This window comes from Tiliqua scincoides, chromosome 4, assembly GCF_035046505.1.
Source record: "Tiliqua scincoides isolate rTilSci1 chromosome 4, rTilSci1.hap2, whole genome shotgun sequence".
Classification (NCBI taxonomy): domain Eukaryota; kingdom Metazoa; phylum Chordata; class Lepidosauria; order Squamata; family Scincidae; genus Tiliqua; species Tiliqua scincoides.
In genome coordinates, this window is record NC_089824.1 from 122,171,605 (window position 1) to 122,190,348 (window position 18,744).

The 18,744-nt window shown below is 41.9% G+C and overlaps 1 protein-coding gene across 1 annotated transcript in view; it reads left to right on the forward strand.

The window, feature by feature from the left end:
* The window catches only part of CDC73 (cell division cycle 73), a 126,829-nt gene that overhangs the window by 5,706 nt on the left and 102,379 nt on the right, over positions 1 to 18,744 (forward strand). Inside the window, exons 3-7 of the mRNA XM_066625898.1 lie at positions 3,400 to 3,469; positions 7,085 to 7,147; positions 7,236 to 7,288; positions 10,712 to 10,800; positions 13,461 to 13,677. Coding sequence (XP_066481995.1) covers positions 3,400 to 3,469; positions 7,085 to 7,147; positions 7,236 to 7,288; positions 10,712 to 10,800; positions 13,461 to 13,677 — 492 coding nt within the window. The remainder of the gene's footprint in view (positions 1 to 3,399; positions 3,470 to 7,084; positions 7,148 to 7,235; positions 7,289 to 10,711; positions 10,801 to 13,460; positions 13,678 to 18,744) is intronic.

Sequence of the window (18,744 nt, forward strand, 5' to 3'; positions counted from 1 at the left end):
CAGTATATTTCCTGTTACCTTGCCACATCATGTAAAGCGGATGGAGTTTTGCCCGTGTGCTCTTAGCCCAACATTCAGAAGTGGAGAATGGCACCATCATTTGAAAAAGTTGCTCTCTGTCTCTGGTGTCATTGCATTCATGTTGCCAGTTACCATTTTAGATAATGGCAAGGATCCTGTATTTGAGCTACCCAGCTTTTGCAGAACAGAAACCAGTCTGTATATTACACTGAACTTCTTTGCCATAATGCCCGTTTCACCCTGTAATCTTGCTCACTACCATGATACTTCAGCTTATTTTCCTGCTTGACCTGTGCCTTGCCTTGTTTTTCAAAGAGTAAAATAGAGCACAGTTTCAGAATGAGTTCAAATAGATGCACTTTAAAGGTCTGTAGAAACCCCTTGGAAACAGTCACTTGGATGGAAGAGCTCAGATGTGGAGAGCAAACAATAGAAGGCCAGCTGTGAAGAAAGGAGAGACTGTTGCAACATCAGTGAGGTAGTGTGGGAAAGCATCCACAGTCTCTGTGACCTGTGTGTATTTTGGCATTGGCAGATACAGACTTGTGGAATATCTTTAAAAACTCATTTCAAAAATACAGGTGTGGTCTCAGTATCCACAAGGGATATGTTCTTGGACCCTCCCCCCCCCCCCCGCGGATACTGAAATTCTTAGTTTTGGCCCCTTTAAAACCTCAGAAGGTGACCAGAGCTGTACTCCGGTTGCCTCTGGAGGGCTTTCTGAAGCCCGCGGAGGCTGCAGGCAGACACACGTGGCCTCTGCGGGCTTCAGAAAGGCCTCTGGAAGTGACTGGAGATGTGCTCTGATTGCCTTCTGAGGGTTCAGATGGGGCAAAATCTGACTCGGCACATGGAGCCAGTGCCATTGAGCTCAGTATAATTAAATGTACAGTTGGTACACATCTTATGTGCAATTGATTTATCCAAATTCAAGTATACATGCTCAACTTCTCTGCCCCCCCCCCCAGACAAATGGTTTAAATAGTGATTCTGCCCATCATTCCACTTATTCGGTTTGTGCCTTGGAGCAAACCTGAAGTGGGAGAATGATGTTGTTGCTCCCTCAGTTGTCTCAGTTGCTGCATGTGTTTTGTACTGTGATTTTAGTTCTTAAAAAGACAGTATATATTTATTTGATTTAAGGGAATTTCGACTTTGGCTTTATGCATCAACTTTGGAACGTAACCCTCATGTAAGATGCAGGCCAACTATATTTGCATTAGAAGCTTTAGCAGAAAAAAAGTAACCTTCCCAGAAAGTAATCGTAATTAAAGTTAAAGATAACTTTAATTCTGATGCTGTATTTTAGTGCATTAAGGGTATTTTAATTAATTGGTATTTATTTAACATTGTTATCTGTCCCAAGGCATTGGAAAGGTGCAGGCTAGAAATCCAAATGAATACTAATCTGAATTTGAAGAATGAAGGATTGTGATTGGTCATAATGTTCATTTTGTAATGCGGTAGGTTACTGTTCGCAATTTATAGAAAGGGAATTGTTTGGTGAGAGAGGTGCTCAAGGCAATCCAAGGCTCAGCAAGTTGGTGACTGAGCAGGGATTTGCATCCTGTTCTTGTAGTTCTTTAGCCATTGGATCATACCAAAATCATTACCATTCTTTCCTGTCTATCCCTGATGTTTAACCTATGTCCATCCCCTTCACTTCCTAGAAAGTTATAAATATTGATCAGATAACTAACCAAATCCCTTCTTGTCTGCTCCAGATTAATTAAAAGGCAGTTAATGGAATCAGTGTTTATCTAAAGGCTTCTTCCCCACATCAAGTCTTAATGTGCTGCTGTGTCTGTCTATACCAAAATGATAGCAGTTTCCAGGCAAGTGGCTTAATAGCTTCCATTGTGTGCTTTAAAAGTTAGGGCTAGTTTACACATGTATGATAAAACTCCAGCAGTAGCTTCTTCTAAGCAGTATAACGGGAGGAGGATGGAATGCTTAGCTCTTCTGGTTAAGCAAGTCCTGTGTCTACCTCTGCTTCAAGTCCTAAAGGTGATTTGTGTAGAACAGGGGTGCCCAAACCCCGGCCCAGGGGCCACTTGCGGCCCTCGAGGCCTCTCAGTGCGGCCCTCAGGGAGCCCCCAGCCTCCAATGAGTCTCTGGCCCTCCAAAGATTTGTTGGAGCCTGCAGTGGCCCGACGCAACTGCTTTCAGCGTGAGGGCAACTGTTTGACCTCTCGTGTGAGCTGTGGGATGAGGGCTCCCTCCACTGCTTGCTGTTTCACATCTGTGATGCACTAGCAGCAGCAACGGAAAGACCAGCCTTGCTTTGTGCAAGGCCTTTTATAGGCCTTGAGCTATTGCAACATCATTCATTCATATAAGTTCATCTTTAATATATTCATTTATGTAAACTTATGTAAATTTATTCAAATTTCACATGTAAATTAATTCTTTTTTCCCCCGGCCCCCAACATAGTGTCAGAGAGTTGATGTAGCCCTCCTGCCAAAAACTTTGGACACCCCTGGTGTAGAAGAAGCAACTTTTAGGGATTTTCAAAATTGCATGTGAATATGGTTTAACAACTAATTTTGGGTGAGTTGGGGCTAGAAGCATTCCTTGGTGTCATACAGTACTAGCAGGTCCTGTGTTGACACTCCCTGCAGCCCTGGCAAGAGCTAGGCATTCTTGGGGTTAGAAAATCATGCATCCAACTGGGATGCAGTAATTGGTGAATCTGCTACTTGTCTGAATTGTTATAGCAGCTTATGTGAGGTGCCACTTACCTTAGTCCCTTGCAGTGTGAACTGCTGGAAATATATTTGACCTGTTACGTTATCACTTGCACTTGTTGCACAGCAGCTGGACTATTTATTCTCACAACTCCAATGTTGTCTGGGTCTTATTTGGCCTCAGCTACAAGGGTTGGTTAAGAGAACAGAAAACCTGTGCCAGGGTGGCAGTGGATTTTTACCTTTAATCTAGTATTCTAAAATTAGTATGTTGATTTTAAAATCAAAGGTTCTAACAATCCCATGTACTGCATGAAAATATTGAGTAACTAATTTACAGTTGTAAACTCCTGAAGTAATGCTCTGAATACTGATCAATTCAGTGATGAATCTAAGTGCACTCTTAGTTTGATCTGCTGACAGAATCTGTTTGTGTGTGTCATTGTTACTAGCATGTTGCATGGTGTTCAGATCTTGAAATATTATCTGCATCTTTGGCAGATGGAATTTCATTGGAAAGCAACTAGTAAACAAAACAATTGAAAATAATTTTGAAATGCCAGTTTAAATCTTAGATATAGGAAGTGTTTTCACAACAAGGCTCATACGTTCGGGTACTTTGGGTTTGTTTCGAAACAACATCTTTTAGGCTGTTGTGTGTTTCTAAGATCAGATTTTCATTTCTTTTAGACTGAAAACATTCCTGTGGTAAGAAGACCTGACAGAAAAGACCTACTTGCATACCTAAATGGAGAAACATGTGAGTTAGATCAGGAACTGTTTCATGTTTTCATGTCATATTATTTTTCCTTTACCTAAAAATATAACTGAGAAATAGAGGATAATGATCTTGGATTTCTCCAGGCACTTGGAGCCAAGTAACCAGCACTTTGTCATGGTTCCCTATAGTCTTTCGAGACTGAAGGTTGCCAACATAAACATAAAGTCAGAAAGCTGAAGTTAGAATAAAGTTCAGGTAAAGTTCTGCATTTTTAAGAGCTTCTGGCTGTGCCTAAGTTCCTGATCTCTCTAGAAACAAATGGTCAAGGGCAGCTCAATAAAGTCTGTACTAGTCAAGGAAATATCAATGGAATTTATCACAGGGTGTGGTATAGTGTTTGGACTAGATAGTCGGGAGGTACATTCTAGAGCAGGGGTGCTCACACTTGTTTGGCTCGAGAGCTACTTTGAAACCCAGCAAGGCCCGGAGATCTACCAGAGTTTTTTTACAATGTTTGCGCCATCATAACATATAACATTTATGTGTACAATGTATGTTGGTGTACCTTGCATAACCGCATGAGCCAATATTGCACAACGCAACATAATTAACTATAAACATTTTTTGTAATTACTTGAGTTTACTTTGATGACTTGCACTGAAGTGAATCAGCCAAGGATGCATAGTCGGACAGTAGCTGCTGACAGCCAGCCTCAAGCACACTTCCAAATGTTCATCAGTCATGGTGGAACGGTACTTGGACTTAATGATCTTCATGTAGGAAAAGGCTGACTCACAAAAATAAGTGGAGCCCTTCCTGCCTCAGGTGCTCTTATATCCCTGAGGGCCCTATTGCCTTCAAGTGGCTGCAGCTGTGCAGCACACTCTGCTGGATGCCCAGGCCTTACCCTTAGGAGCCACTGCTGACACCACATCTACCTCCTCACCAGATCTTCCTCGATTCCAATACAAGTGGGGGGGGGGGGAGAGCAGATCTCTATATAGACCAGTGCAAAAACAGGGGAAAGGTGTGGGGGAGGGAAGATCTCTATATAGACATCACAGCAAGACCAGTGCAAAACCCCTTGCACACAGAACCAACAGATGGAAGTTGGGGGGGGGGCAGATCTCCATACATACCAGTGCAAAAGCAGGGGAAAGGTGTGGGGGAGGGAAGATCTCTGTATAGACATCACAGCAAGACCAGTGCAAAACCCCTTGCACACAGAACCAACAGATGGAAGTTGGGGGGGGCCGCAGATCTCCATACATACCAGTGCAAAAGCAGGCGAAAGGTGTGGGGGAGGGAAGATCTCTATATAGACATCACAGCAAGACCAGTGCAAAACCCCTTGCACACAGAACCAACAGATGGAAGTTGGGGGGGGCCGCAGATCTCCATACATACCAGTGCAAAAGCAGGCGAAAGGTGTGGGGGAGGGAAGATCTCTATATAGACATCACAGCAAGACCAGTGCAAAACCCCTTGCACACAGAACCAACAGATGGAAGTTGGGGGGGGCGCAGATCTCCATACATACCAGTGCAAAAACAGGGGAAAGGTAAGTCAGCCCCAGTAGAGTCAATGGGGCTCACTCCCAGGGATGCGTGGACGGGAGAGAAGCCTGCCAGGTGCTCACTCCCTGGGCTCACTCCCTGGGCTCACTCCCTGGGCTGGCTCCCTGGGCTGGCTCCCTGGACTCACTCCCTGGGCTTGCTCCCTGGGCTCACAAGCCTGCCAGGGGCTCACTCCTAGGGATGCGTGGACGGGAGAGAAGCCTGCGATCGACTCATTTCGCCTCGAGATCGACTGGTAGCTCGAGATCGACATATTGGGCACCCCTGTTCTAGAGGCTAACAAGAGCTATTGGGTGTTGCTCTGAGCACCAGGCAGAGAATGGTCTTGGTCAGAAAGCAAAAGATCTGTAGTTCTTCAGTGGATGTACCTAAGGGCATAATCCTAACCTCTTCTGTCAGTGCTTTTCAGCACTGGCATAGCGGTGCCAATGGGACATGTGCTGCATCCTGCAGTTGGGGGGCACTCACAGAGGCCTCCTCAGTGTAAGGGAATGTTTGTTCCCTTACCTCAGAGCTGCATTGCCCTTATGTCAGTGCTGGAAAGTGGATTAGGATCGCGCCCTTAGTTACATTAAGGCATCTCTCAGGCAAGCAGTTTTGGTTTGGGGCATGAGATACCAATTTAGTCTTGACAGCTTTTGTGGAGCCATGAACACTGTAATGAATGCCCTGTTCTCCCACTCCTATTTGTTTGCTTATGTTTCTGTGTTTTTAGACATTTTTAACTCTCCAGAAGAGCCTGTGCAACTTCTGCTGGGGCATCCTTTACAAGCAGCCTTTGATTGAAATGACATTATCTAGCCCTTCCCTCCTTAACTGCAGTAGTCCATCTGGCATGTGCTTAACAATTGGGCAGCCAAACCTGTCCATCTAGGTCATGGGATGGGAGTGACCAGGTGAATTCCACGCCTCCAGTCAGGTGACCTGATGGCATAATCAAAGCAAAGTGCAGCCCACAGGAAGGATGGGTTGTCTCTGCCGGTTATCTGAGTGACCAATTCATTGGGAGCTCAAAGAAGAGCACCCACTTGTTCACCCATGAGTGTAAAGACTAGTGCTTCCTTGAACAATGTAAGTAGCTGAAACTAGGGGCCATTTAGCTAGATTGCAGTCAGAAACTTTTTGTTATTTTTGTCTGCATAATGACTACGTCAAGTGTGCAAGCTTAATAGGTTTTCAAGCAGGGAGGTGTTGGTAGGGGGCTGTGGGCTGAGAGTTTGTGTATTCTCCTGACTCCATCTGCTGGGTGTTGCTACATCCATTGGGTGAAAACATTTCTTTGTGATTTCCAGCCCAGGCATTTTCCATCAGCCTGCCTGTACTTTTACTACCCATCTTTCTTTCTTTCTCATTTTGTTAATTCTATTTTTGTTTAGACTTATAATAAACTAAGTGCACTTTAACTCTTAGTTTGTGTAGTCCACGTTCATGCAGTGGTTTGTCAGGTCTCTTTACCCTGCAGGTGCTACTGGTTGGGTTAGAATTTAAATAAGAATCCCTGGGATTCAGTGTCCTCCTGGAAAGGATTTCTTCCTATATGCTCTCCTCTCCCTGGTCTCTGTAGCCTGAGATGGTGGCAGAGTTTTTATTTTCCCATTCAGCTGCTGATTCAAAAAAGGGAAAGGGGTTCCAGAAAAGGGAAAAGGATGAGGGAGTATGTACGTGTTAACCACTAGGCACTGCTCCCTCTGGTGAGTCTGCTTTTCCCCAAGAGTTCCTTTCCCTGACAAATGTATTCTCAAGATCCAGGCGAACAAAGTTAATTGCTTCAGAGGTGAGGCTAATTCTATTTCGTTCTTACGATTTCCTCCATATACTTCAAAGTTTGGTTTTGCTTGATCAGACTTTCAGTATAACAGTTGATGCTAGGGAGGAAGGCAAAAATTGAGTTGTTCAGGCATGTGCTCCTTCCTAGAGATGTCAGGGATTAAATCTAGAACCTTTTATTTGCAAAGTACATGTTCTGCCATTAAACAATGGTCTTTCCACAGAATGTTTCTGCTTTCTGCTATATGTTTGTAAACTTTTGAAAACTATGACTTCTTAAAAAAATATTTGTGTCTGTGTTCTTTTTAGCAACGTCATCAAGTATAGACAGAAGTGCACCACTTGAAATTGGTCTTCAGCGATCCACTCAAGGTATGATTTTTGTTATTAAATACTGTAATAATACATTTGAAAAGGGCTGTCTTGCTAAAGTGTGTTGATTTCTTCTTTTTCTCTGTAGTTAAACGAGCAGCTGATGAGATATTAGCAGAAGCAAAGAAACCAAGAATAGAGGTAAATTAGTAATATTGTGGGAGAAAGTGGGTTTCTGTCATTTTAATATTAGAACCATTTACTTATTTGCCACATCACAAACTGTTTTTGGAGCTTTCTTCATTTAGAAAGTAGTTTGCCATGCTGTGTGTGTGGGGTGGGTGGTGGGGGGTTGGGCAGCATTCCTGTTTTGAATTAGACAGATGGACTTGTGTAACTAATTTCATAGGACAGTGACAGCCCAATCCTATCCACACTTTCCTGGGAGTAAGCCCCATTGACTCAAATGGGACTTACTTCTGGGTATACGTGCATTGGATTGGACTGTAAATCTTCAGTAACCTTACACTCAGTTCCCACGGATTTGCTTATCCACAGGGACACAAGTGTAACTTATGTCGCAATTTTTGCTGATTATTCGAAAACTATCTGGCCAGGTTAGCTACCCCTCTGCCTTGTACAGCATCAGCGTCCTGATAATTTCCTGAGTATGGGGTGATAAACAGGGATGCCAATTTGATTTTCCCCCTAATCTCCATTTTTTCATGTGGTCAGTGATTTGGTATCTGCTGACTTGGGAACCAAGAACCGGGAACTGAACCCCAGCGGATAACAAGAACTGACTGTACTTTGAATTCTGCCCAGTGTTTTGGCGAGTCTGATAGAGAACTTGCTCCAAATTCTTGCGAAATACAACACATTTGTTCATTGTATGACATGTTGTGAAATACGTAATCTTTCAAGAGCTTTACAAACAATTTCTTGACTGGGCCACATCTTTGAATTTTTATTAATTGATTGGTTGGTATAAAACCAGTTCATTAACTTCAGCTATTTACTGCTAATACTAATTACAAAGACAAGGCGGATGGGGGAGAGTTATGTCCTAGACAGCCAGTAATACTTACAGATTTTATCTCAACAGCTTGGGTTGTGGACTTGGACTACTTGTAATCCTTTTGTCTATTTTCTTTTGACCCATTTCCAGTTCGCTCTTTTGCTTTGTTCTAGTCTGGTTCTTTTCCTCTTCCTTTTCCATATGATTAGTTTAAAAGTGCTCCCCTTTCTCGGTATATATAAATATATATATATTTCCTTCTCAACCTTTGCTGGACAGTCTTAAATCCAGAATAAACATTCAGTTACTGTTACTGATTTGATTTTGTTCTATGGTAGTTTTCCATGTTAAAAAAATACAGTCATTCAGCAAATTTGAGTTTTCCCTTGTTAAATTCAGCCCTGTCCCATATCTGCTTGTGTCAATTGTCTTTTGGAGTTATTTGGGTTTACTTGTGAACGCACACACAACACAAACCACAATGAGTTCCCTGTCAAATTTTAGTTGAACTAGGTGGAAAAGCTTAAAACAATGAGATGGAGAGAGGGAAGAGAAACATTTTCAACTGTGTGCAAAAACAAACCACAGATGAAAATACTCATGTGAACTTGCAATACGATCACCATAAAACTAACATTTGTTCTGACTCTTAAGCTTTGTGGTTTTTATATACCTAGTTGATAAAATCCGTATTGCATTTTCTCTATATAAACTCTCTCTTGTTTCAGGATACCAATATATCATGTTCAGAAAGTATTTGTTAGAACATGTGCTGTGACTGTCCTTGGCAACCATACAAACCTGCAATGAACAATATCTCATTGGCCCAGCTTCTAACAAAACGCCTTACATAGCTTCACCATATCTAACCAGGATTTGTCTGTCGAGGACCAGCAAAAATCCTTGGATTCTTCTGGAAGGAAGAGTGGTCAGGGGATAAATGGTTTCAGAGGAGCTTGAATCCTTCAGGCCGCTTCACCCTTTTGCCTTTTTCTTTTGTTGACAAAGGCAATTTTTGGGCTTCAATTTGAGGACATGTTTGTAAACAATCCAGTTGTCATTGGAGAGGATATAGCCATAGGTGTAACGTTTTCAGAAGTTTTTCCTAAATTCAGAACTCCTTCAGAGATTTTTCCCCTCCTAATATTTTTTCTTGATGTCATGCGAGGTGAATGAGCCAGATCCCTAACCAACAAGGGGATTGATTCGGATTACCAAGAAAAGACTCCTAGAACAAATTTTAAGTCAAAGCTTCAATCTACTATTTTAATACTTAGAAAAAGTGCATGCGAATTGGCTGCTACAACCATAGCAACAGTTTACTTTTATTTGGCTTCTTTTTAACAATTGGCTCTTTCAAACCTTTGTTGCATTGTTTAAATTTGTCACCTTTTTCTGTCATACTTGACAAAGTGATTTCTTCAAAATTCAAGTAGGATTTCTTTTACAACCTGGAACAGTAGTGAATTTTTATGGGCTGATGGTTGAAATCTAATGAAAACATTAGATGATGGTACTGCTTTCTCTTTTAATCGTCTTTGTCATAAAACTGCCCTGCTGCCAGCCCCTCCAAAAGTTCATATTGGATCAATGTTTTCTGTGAAATGGAAGGTAAATAGCCGTATTTTTTGATAGAGTCATACATATTTACATATATGTAATGTATATACATATATATACACCACCATATTTAGAGTGGTGATTCCGTGACAGTTGGGAAAGATTAGAAATATCAACCCAAATGCTGATATTTCATTCAAGTTTAACTTTTCTACAGTGTGGAAAGCTGTTCAGTGACTCAACCTTGTAGGAAGTCTTTGTGGAGACAAAGGAGAAGAAAAAAATTGTGCCTTCTGTCTACAGGAAGTATGGGTGCAAGCCAGGCATATTTCGTAATTTTTTTCTACACTAAATCTTTCATCAGTCTCTACAGAGCACAATTCTTTAAAGAGGAATGGTTCTGTTGGGGTTTTCAGATTTGCCGGGTCTGCATGGTCCAGATAACCATGCTTTCAGTGCCCAAAAATGGGAGGTTGGAAAGTACTTGGAAATTATCCAAGACCATTGGGTCATCTCATCTGGAATAGTAGCGTTTCAGCTTCCCATATGGAGATATCTCCTTCACTGAGGGGAAGAAAATACCTGGAACTTACTATGAAGGTTTCTTTTCCTCAGTGGTTATCACCTGGGGGTTCTTTAGATACCTACTGACCTTGTTGCCATGGTCCCCAACTTAATAAAGAATGATGACCACGTAAAGGTTCATTACTTCAGAGCATAGAATCATCTTCTCCTCCTCAAAACAATTTCTCTTTCAGCATGCTGATATGTTTCTCAACAATTCTTGAATTTTCTCTGTTAGTATGTCTTGATTCAGAGGGACACACTTTTTTATAGTTTCTGCTTTGCAACTGCCCATAGCTAGGTAGTGTCTACTCCTGAAGGGAGTTAGAATGTCCAGTGAAGCAACTAGGAATAACCCATATCAGGATACCTTTCATTCCCTGAGGTTAAGATGCCTTCACAGTAAGTCCAGTGTTCAGTAATACTTTAATTTTACTAATAGGAAACAGAAAGAGTCTTATAGATGTTGCTGTTCTTATTAGGATGAAGAGTGTGTGCGTCTTGACAAAGAGCGACTGGCAGCTCGTCTGGAGGGCCATAAGGAAGGCATTGTACAGACAGAGCAGATCAGGTGAGACTTTTTTTGTCTGGGATATTGCCAATTTTCAGAAGAGCTAGAATGTTTTTGGTATCTAAGCCTTTCTGAAATGTGTCCTAGCAAAGAAGGCAGATCCTTTAAAAGTGTTGGTTCACTGTTGCTTGAAATGGAACTGCAGGGATTAAATGAAAATTTATTACCAACTCCTGTTACAAAATTTTATGAAAGCAACTAGAAATAGTAAGCATGAAATGGTATTTCATGAAAGGTACAAGGACAAAAAATGTAATGCACCTCCCATAAAAGAGAATAGCCTGAAAATCTCAACATTCTCTCTAATGGATATACAGTCTAGTCTTATACATCTTTAGTCCAAAGTAAAGTTCAGTTAATTCAGTGAAAGTTACATTCACCTAAGTAGCATAGGATTGCACTTGAAACCAGGAAGATCAATGAATCGGTGCTTACCAGAGTAGTCTGTGGCCTGGTCAGATCACCTTTTTTAGCTTTGATTCTGCATTTCTAAGACAGAAACAGAGATGAATGTTTTATGTTGACTCATTTAGCATACCATGTAAATGACAAATGTTGTTAATAAAAAGAAAATTGACAAGGTTGGAAAGAAACCCTTAGTTGGAAGCCATGTAACTTGGGGCTTAAGAACGTAAGAAGGCCCTTGCTGGAACAGGCTAAAGACCCATCTAGGACAGCATCCTGTTTTCCATAGTGGCCAACCAGACTCCACTTTTGGTTTGTGTCATCTTTTTTTTTTTTTTTGGTAGGTGCATCCTAATTTTCACTTCATTGTAAAGGAAAATGAGGCAAGCTACCCAAATATGTAGATTGCAGATACTGCAGTGGAGGTCACCATCTGCTTATTGTTGGGTAATTGTAGCGTTTTGATGTACATATTGGAAGTACATATTGGTACATATTGGACCAGCTTAGATGCCTTTAAAAGGATTTTGGACTGATTTCTGGAGGAAAATTCAATCACAGGTTACAAGCCATGATGGCTATGTGCAGTTTGAGATTAGCTGGTCACTCATTATGAGGGCCGGGTAGGTATTTTTTCTGTCATCTGAATTGGCCATGGATGGCAGTTTTTCTGCTTACCCCAGACTGGCGAGGGAGGGAAGGTATATTCAGGAGGTTTCATGCATTTAAAATTAGTGACTGTGTTTAATAACAAATTAAACCCAATTGCAATCTGGTGTCTTCATTGGGGTGTGTGAGCATAAATAGAGTGATAGATACAGGGAGTGGCAGTGAGACGCAAGTGTCTTGTGTGCTCCCTGAGGCATCTGGTGGGCCACTGTGAGATACAGGAAGCTGGACTAGATGGGCCTTGGGCCTGATCCGGCAGGGCTCTTCTTATGTTCTTATGAAGTCATCCCTTCGTGTGATCCATTGCGCTGCTGTAACTTGATTTTTTTGGTTGCAACTTTGTAACTTCTGTGTTAGAGCCAGTTCATAGCAGCAGAGTTGAGTGGGTGAAGTTTTTGCAGCACTGCACTGCTTAAGGGTGCAAATGAGAGATTTTGTCTTCCACAACTGGCTACATTCAGTTTTTTCATGCACAAGACAAACATGTCGGGAGAAAGATTTAACCTAGTCTTCTACATAATATGCAGTGTGCAGAGTGTGTTTTCATCCAAACTTGCAACTTTGCCCCTGCGTTGGAAGTGGCACAGTTCAGGACAAAACTTTATCACTTTATTGTGTGTATCAACTTGCCCATGTTGTGTGTTGGAGCAGGAGTGTGGGTTGGAGCAATATGAGTGGCTGCAAAGCAGAGGCAGCAGTAGGCAGCTGTGAAACTTCTTGAACATTTTTGAATCAAAGACTTGTGATCCTGTTGAAGCAGACTTGGGCCTTAACTAAAACAGATGTTGCTTAAGGTCATCCATTCAGTTTTTTAATGGGCCAGAAGATGAGTAGAGGGACCAAGGTGCTTAAGTAGAGGTCCTTAAAGTCCAAGAGATGTGTTTTTTTGAGCAAGCCCACAATTTTGCCATGATTTTGGAAAGATGAAACCAAAATCTTGTGTGTGTCGTTTTAATAGTGGAAAAGATTAAAGCTTTTGTTGGTAGTGTTGGTGTGTTTTTTCTTTTTCTTTTTTTGACATTTGGGCCTCAGGTATGTTAGGAGTCTGATCTCTGTGCTAGACATAAAAATATAAATGTGGCTTTTGACTGGTTTGCATTCAATAGTGGCAAATGATAACTATTCATCATGCATTAATTTCTGAGGTAGAGAAACTGCTCTTCCTCCCCCTCCATCCCAAAAAAAGAATTGCTAGAAAAAGTGTGTGGCAGGGAACCGCTTGTCCTTGATTCACTGAACCTTTAGTTTAGGGAAAGTGGAATCTGAACTGTCATTTAAAGGCAGAAGGTGCAGCACACAAGAGATTTAGTTCTTCCACTTGTCTTCTCTGCCAGTTCTGCATGTGCTTTTTGGTGAGAATAGGGCACAATGTGTAGGGTCCAAAGAAAGTGCCAGACTCTATTCTACGGTTGCAAATTACTTTATTTTGATTTCCAAATATAAATGCTTTGAGATCGTATTGTGAAATTGAGGACAGTAATTTTTCAGTCTGGTAGATCTGCTGTGGTCTACCCTGGGAACCTTCACTTATCATTTGAGGAGTCTAAATGCTGGTGTGTACTCAGTCTTCTTCTCTCTCTTTTCAGATCCTTGTCAGAAGCCATGTCTGTGGAAAAAATTGCTGCTATCAAAGCCAAAATTATGGCCAAGAAAAGGTCTACGATCAAGACTGATTTGGATGATGACATAACTGCTCTAAAACAGCGAAGTTTTGTTGATGCAGAAGTTGATGTAACCAGAGATATTGTCAGCAGGGAAAGGGTGTGGAGGACAAGAACTACCATTTTACAAAGCACAGGCAAGGTAAGACTTAGTTCTGTAAGATTTGTTTTCAGGCAGTAAGTACATGCTATATCTGTTGTTCTATTTGTTGAACAGCCAAGCGTACTGCATTTTAGAGTTTGAATGGCAAGCACAACACTGTAAATCTAAGCAAGGGGTGGTAAAAATGTGCAGAGTTGGTGTTGTAGCTTTGTGCTTTCAGAAAATTGTCACTATCACTGTGGTTCACAATATATTCAAAGTTTAACCCAGATACTATATATTGTTTTATGTACTGAATTTTAATCTCCATGTAAATGTCAGTTTCCCATGGGGTGAAAATTCTGCTTCAGCTGTATTTTCAGTAGAGTTTTTGAATTTTTCTTTTTATTTTGCACCCAAAGTAACTCTTACTCCAAATGGTATTAATTCTTCCAGCAAATGATTAACTACAAGAGTCAGTCTGCATTTCAAGACACCAGGAACACTTTGCAGATGCCTAATCAGTAGAGGTTTGTTTCTGGTAAAATAGGATTACAGCCAGAGTCTCACTGAATGCAACAGGCTTACTTCTGAGTAAAATAACATTATTTTCAGACTCCTCTACTAATCATTGTTTTTATGGATTTGAGCCATCCAGAGTTCTGTTTCTGAAAGTTTGGAAACTAGCATCGAGCTTTGCAAAAAGATAACCTTTAAATTTCTAATAAAACAAGTACCCAGAATATATCTGCCTAGAGAGAAAACTACGTTCCTGCTTCTGTAAGTGTAGCAGTCTTGCTTTGTGCATTGCTATAGGTCAGTGTTTCCCAGCCTGGGGGTTGCAACCCCTCCCTCAGGGCTATCAGGAACACTGCCTTCTCCCTTAAGGGGAGTGGCGGTGGTCAGGGACGATGATGATAGTATTTTCAGGATCGTGCTGCTGCTAAAAATAAAGGGTTTTTTCCACATTTACAGGGGCTGCTGTGGCCCTCTGGAGGGTGCAGGGCCCCTTCTGCGGGCCTCCCCACGCTTCAGAAAGGCTCTGTGAAATGATTGCGACCCAGTTCCAGTTTTTGTCATAAAACTGGAAACGGATCACAATCACTTTACTGAGCTGTTCTGAAGTGCAGGGTGACCTGCGGAGAGGGCTGCAGGCCCCTTGCACGACCTCCAGAGGGGCCATAGCAACCCCCAGATATGGGGAAAAAACCTTTGCTCTCGGCTGTTGCAAGATCTTGGAAAGTGCTGTTACCGCCAACTTGCCGCCACTCTTACCATCCCTTGCACACACTTAATGATTCCCTTACCTTTGTGTAACAGCCTCAACGTTGCCTATTTTGGCAAATGCTGAAGTGTATTTTCTTAGAGAAAGCTATATTGTTCGTGTCAGATCTTATCAATTTAGTCCACAGGAGTTTGAAATATTGGCTGGTTCAGGAATCCCAGCTATGATATTTTACGCTTTTTAGACAATATTCCTTAGGACCCAACTTAATATTAGCTCCCTAAATATTCTGGTTGCAACAGTTGTATTTTATGCATTGAACAGTCAGTTTAAAATGTTGGCAATTCGAGTTTTTTAAAGCAAGTCCAACTTCTGTTGAGTAAGGGTGATATCCCAAGTAGTATGCATACAGTGGCACTCGTGCTACTTATCTTGCTTGTCCCCTTTCCCCTAATCTGTCATGACTAAATCCTATGTGGGATGTGGCAATGGGGGGGGGGGCTACTGAAGGAGGCAGTAATTGCTCTCCAAAACACACTGAGCACCACTTCTGCTTGTATTGATAACTTCCTATAGCAAGGATATTCTTCTGTGAAGGAGTATAGAGAGTGTGTGTGGGGGGGCCAAGAGAGGGGAAATTCTTCCAGGTGAAAAGTGTTGGTTGCCAATGATGTGATGTGGGCTAAAAAATTATGACATGGCTAAGTGAGCCTAAGCATTATGAGGAAGTAGGGAGACATGTTATAGTCATATCACCCTTAATTATATAAATTTGATTCTCTAGAAATGCCTCCCTACAAAAGGGAAGATTGTACTTAAGCATGCAAGAGATGTCATCCTTCTGCAGTTAGAAATGGTTCTTAGCTTTTTCATCTTGTAGTTCTTGTTCATACTATATTGTTTATTATTTGTCTCTGCTTATTCCTCTTTTATTGACTATTGTATTTGTGTCTCTGGGAAACAATTAGTTTTTACTTCACTAGTCTGCCTGTTCGAATGTCATTCAGAGTTACTAGTTATGACTTACAGCAAACTTTCAGTGTTTCTTTTGCATTGTAAATCTGTTCTTGGTAATTTGCATTTACTTGGAATGAGTTCACATCTTTGTGTTCTTCATTAGGTGATGCACCTCCCATACTCCAGGCATTAGCAGGGATTGGGGGTAAGGAAACTAGGGAGTTCCCTCACACTATCCATCTTCACCAAAGGGAGGTCTCCTTTCCAAATTTGGCCGCTATGAGTTTATCTGAATTCTTAGCCTTAAATACTAATAATTACTGTTTTTATATGTGAACTGAAATACTTTAAATGACCTTTAGTGCATCAGCCACATTTTTTTAGTATGTGTTAGTTTAACCTTGTTTCCTTCTAATGCCTGGGAGTAAGGTAGCTCAAAGAAAGCTTCCTTCTCAAAGCAGTCTCTATGGTAACTAAGAAACCTGAATACTCAGATGGCCGCCCTTGCAATAAAGGTGTTGGATTGCCTTTTAAGATGCTGAGCTGTTTTAAGTCTGCTTTGTAGGTCTGTAGTACAAAGCCCTAAGAAATATAAAAGAAAAATTTCCTTTCTTCTTCTGACAGATCACTTTTCATTTTGAGCACTAGGTGGTAGCCTTGTTCCACTTCTGTGAAATGTCTAGACTGAAAAGTGAATTTGAGAACCAGACAAAACACTGTGGACTTGGAGTGCAAAGGCTGATTTCCATGCTGTATTCATACTACAAATTTCAGTAATTCTTTAAGTGTCAAAATGGTGAATTACAGATCTTATTGACATTTCAGTTAGGGTTCTTTAAATTAGTGATTTTAAAGCAGTGAATTCCATACTGAGTTTAGTTAGTCATGAGTAAGTCACATGACTACAGGATGCGATATCTAGAAAATGGAAAAATCTAAATAATTGATTTTAAATCAAGTTTCTCACACTGTAAATCCCCCCCCCCCGCACCCAAAACCTCACAAGATGGTATGCCACTTACAGCCCAATCCTAACCTGCCTTGGAGCTGGCAGGCATCCAGAGCAGGTCTGGGGCTGGTTCGGACGGAGCTTGGAGCAAGGGAAATTAATTTCCCTTCCCCCAAGTAATGCAGCAGCAGGGCTGAATGAGGCTGTTTGGATCTGCACCACCTAAAAAGGTGGCTCAGATCAGATCAGTTAGGCTGGGCTGCCTGGAAGAGGGGCTAAGGTGCTGGCCTAAGTGCTGTACTGCCACCCTCCCCCTGCCCTGGAGTGCCCCCAGAATGCTGTCTCCCACCCTGTCAGCAGTGTGAACTTATTTTACAGAATTTTTACCCCACTTTCTCACCCTGCCAGGGACTCAAAGCCATCTGTGTCCATGTGGAAGCTGAATTTGGCCTCCATGGGCTGACGCACATCCATGTGCCAGCCTAACTGACTCTGAAGGAGGCTGGCTTCACTCCCAGGCTGGTGTCTGTCCCAGCGCAATTTTAGAATTGTGCTTTTAGTTGAAGAAACCAACTGAAACATACTGGTTGCAACTAAATGGCATCTTTTGCATTATCTAGGAGGATAGCCCATAACAGAGTCTTGTTACTTAGGGGCTTTTTACATTACAAATGTGTATCTGTCTCGCTCTCTGTACATGTGCGAGAACATGAAGCAAGATTGCTTACTTGAAAACAACTTATGATCTAAGTGCTCAGAAGCCAAGTCTGGTAGTTGTTGCACATAGTGACTTGAAAAGTCTATGCTGATGTTTATAAATATATATATAACACTCTGATAATAAATGCAGGACTTGACCTCTGTACTTATTTGTAATACTTGATATTTTTCCCCGGATTTTTTTTATAGACAAAAGCAGGTTTTCATTGAGTGTGCTTGACAGAGATTGGTGGGTTCAGTTTTAAGAAATAAGTGTAGTCTTTAACTTTGTCATTTTTTGTTAAAATCAGATTTCATTTTAAGCCAGTTCATTGTTTAAAAGACTCACGGGCTTTAAAAAGTGTTTAAAACTTAATTTGAGAGATGCTAAATTTCATGCCAACTTGGATGTTTGCTCTTGCTCAATGTCAGATGTGTAGACTGTGTTGAGAGGTGAAGAATACTCTCGGTCTAATCACAGTTCTGATCTATTTCCGATGAACACTAAACATAGATTCCAGGATGATTTCTTGTGTTCCAGGAGAAAGTCCTGTGTTCTTAGTTTAAAAGGGTAATGTACGAAAAGTTGCCTTCTGTTCTAGGATACAAGAGGTCTCTGCAGTGTAACATGTCTTCTAGTTCTATATCTGAACAATTACCATAGGGCCTCTGAAAGAAATCACAACTGAGCAAAGTTGGTCTGTTTTTGAACGCTCTCAGGTATCTGAAGTAATGACCTTTGAGAGTAGACATTTTGTTTCTCCTTTGCATCATATTATTTCACAGGTGCTAATTTGCAGCGCAGTCTGACTACGAGTCCCTTGTGCCAGCCTAGGAGCATCGCAAATGTGCCGTAAAGCATGTTTGCGCATCTTGTAGAGCAAGCCGCGCCAGCGCACAAAGGCTGAATAGCCTCCTTGGCAGCCTGCAGGGCGAGCCTTGCGTCAGCCAAACTCAGCCAATGTGAGACTCTGGGGTGGTTGGGGAGGAGGCGGGAGGGAGGCGTTCCAGTGTGGGGGGAGTGTGGGCCAACAGTGGCCCAAGGGGGCGGGTGGGGAGCAGGAGGTGGGGCTGGGATCTGGCTTTTATGCCAGATCCCAACCGCTATTCCTGAGCAGCGTGAAACGGCTTCAAGCTGTTCTGCTCTCAGGCTTGTGCCACCACAGGAGGTGGCACAAGTCCAAGGAGAAACATTGGGGCTGAAGTGGCTTACCTGGGGGTGAGGGGAAGAGTTGTCCCCTTACCTTCGGCTGGGCCACTGTGGAGCTTTATCTGATGCTGGATACAGCACAAGCCT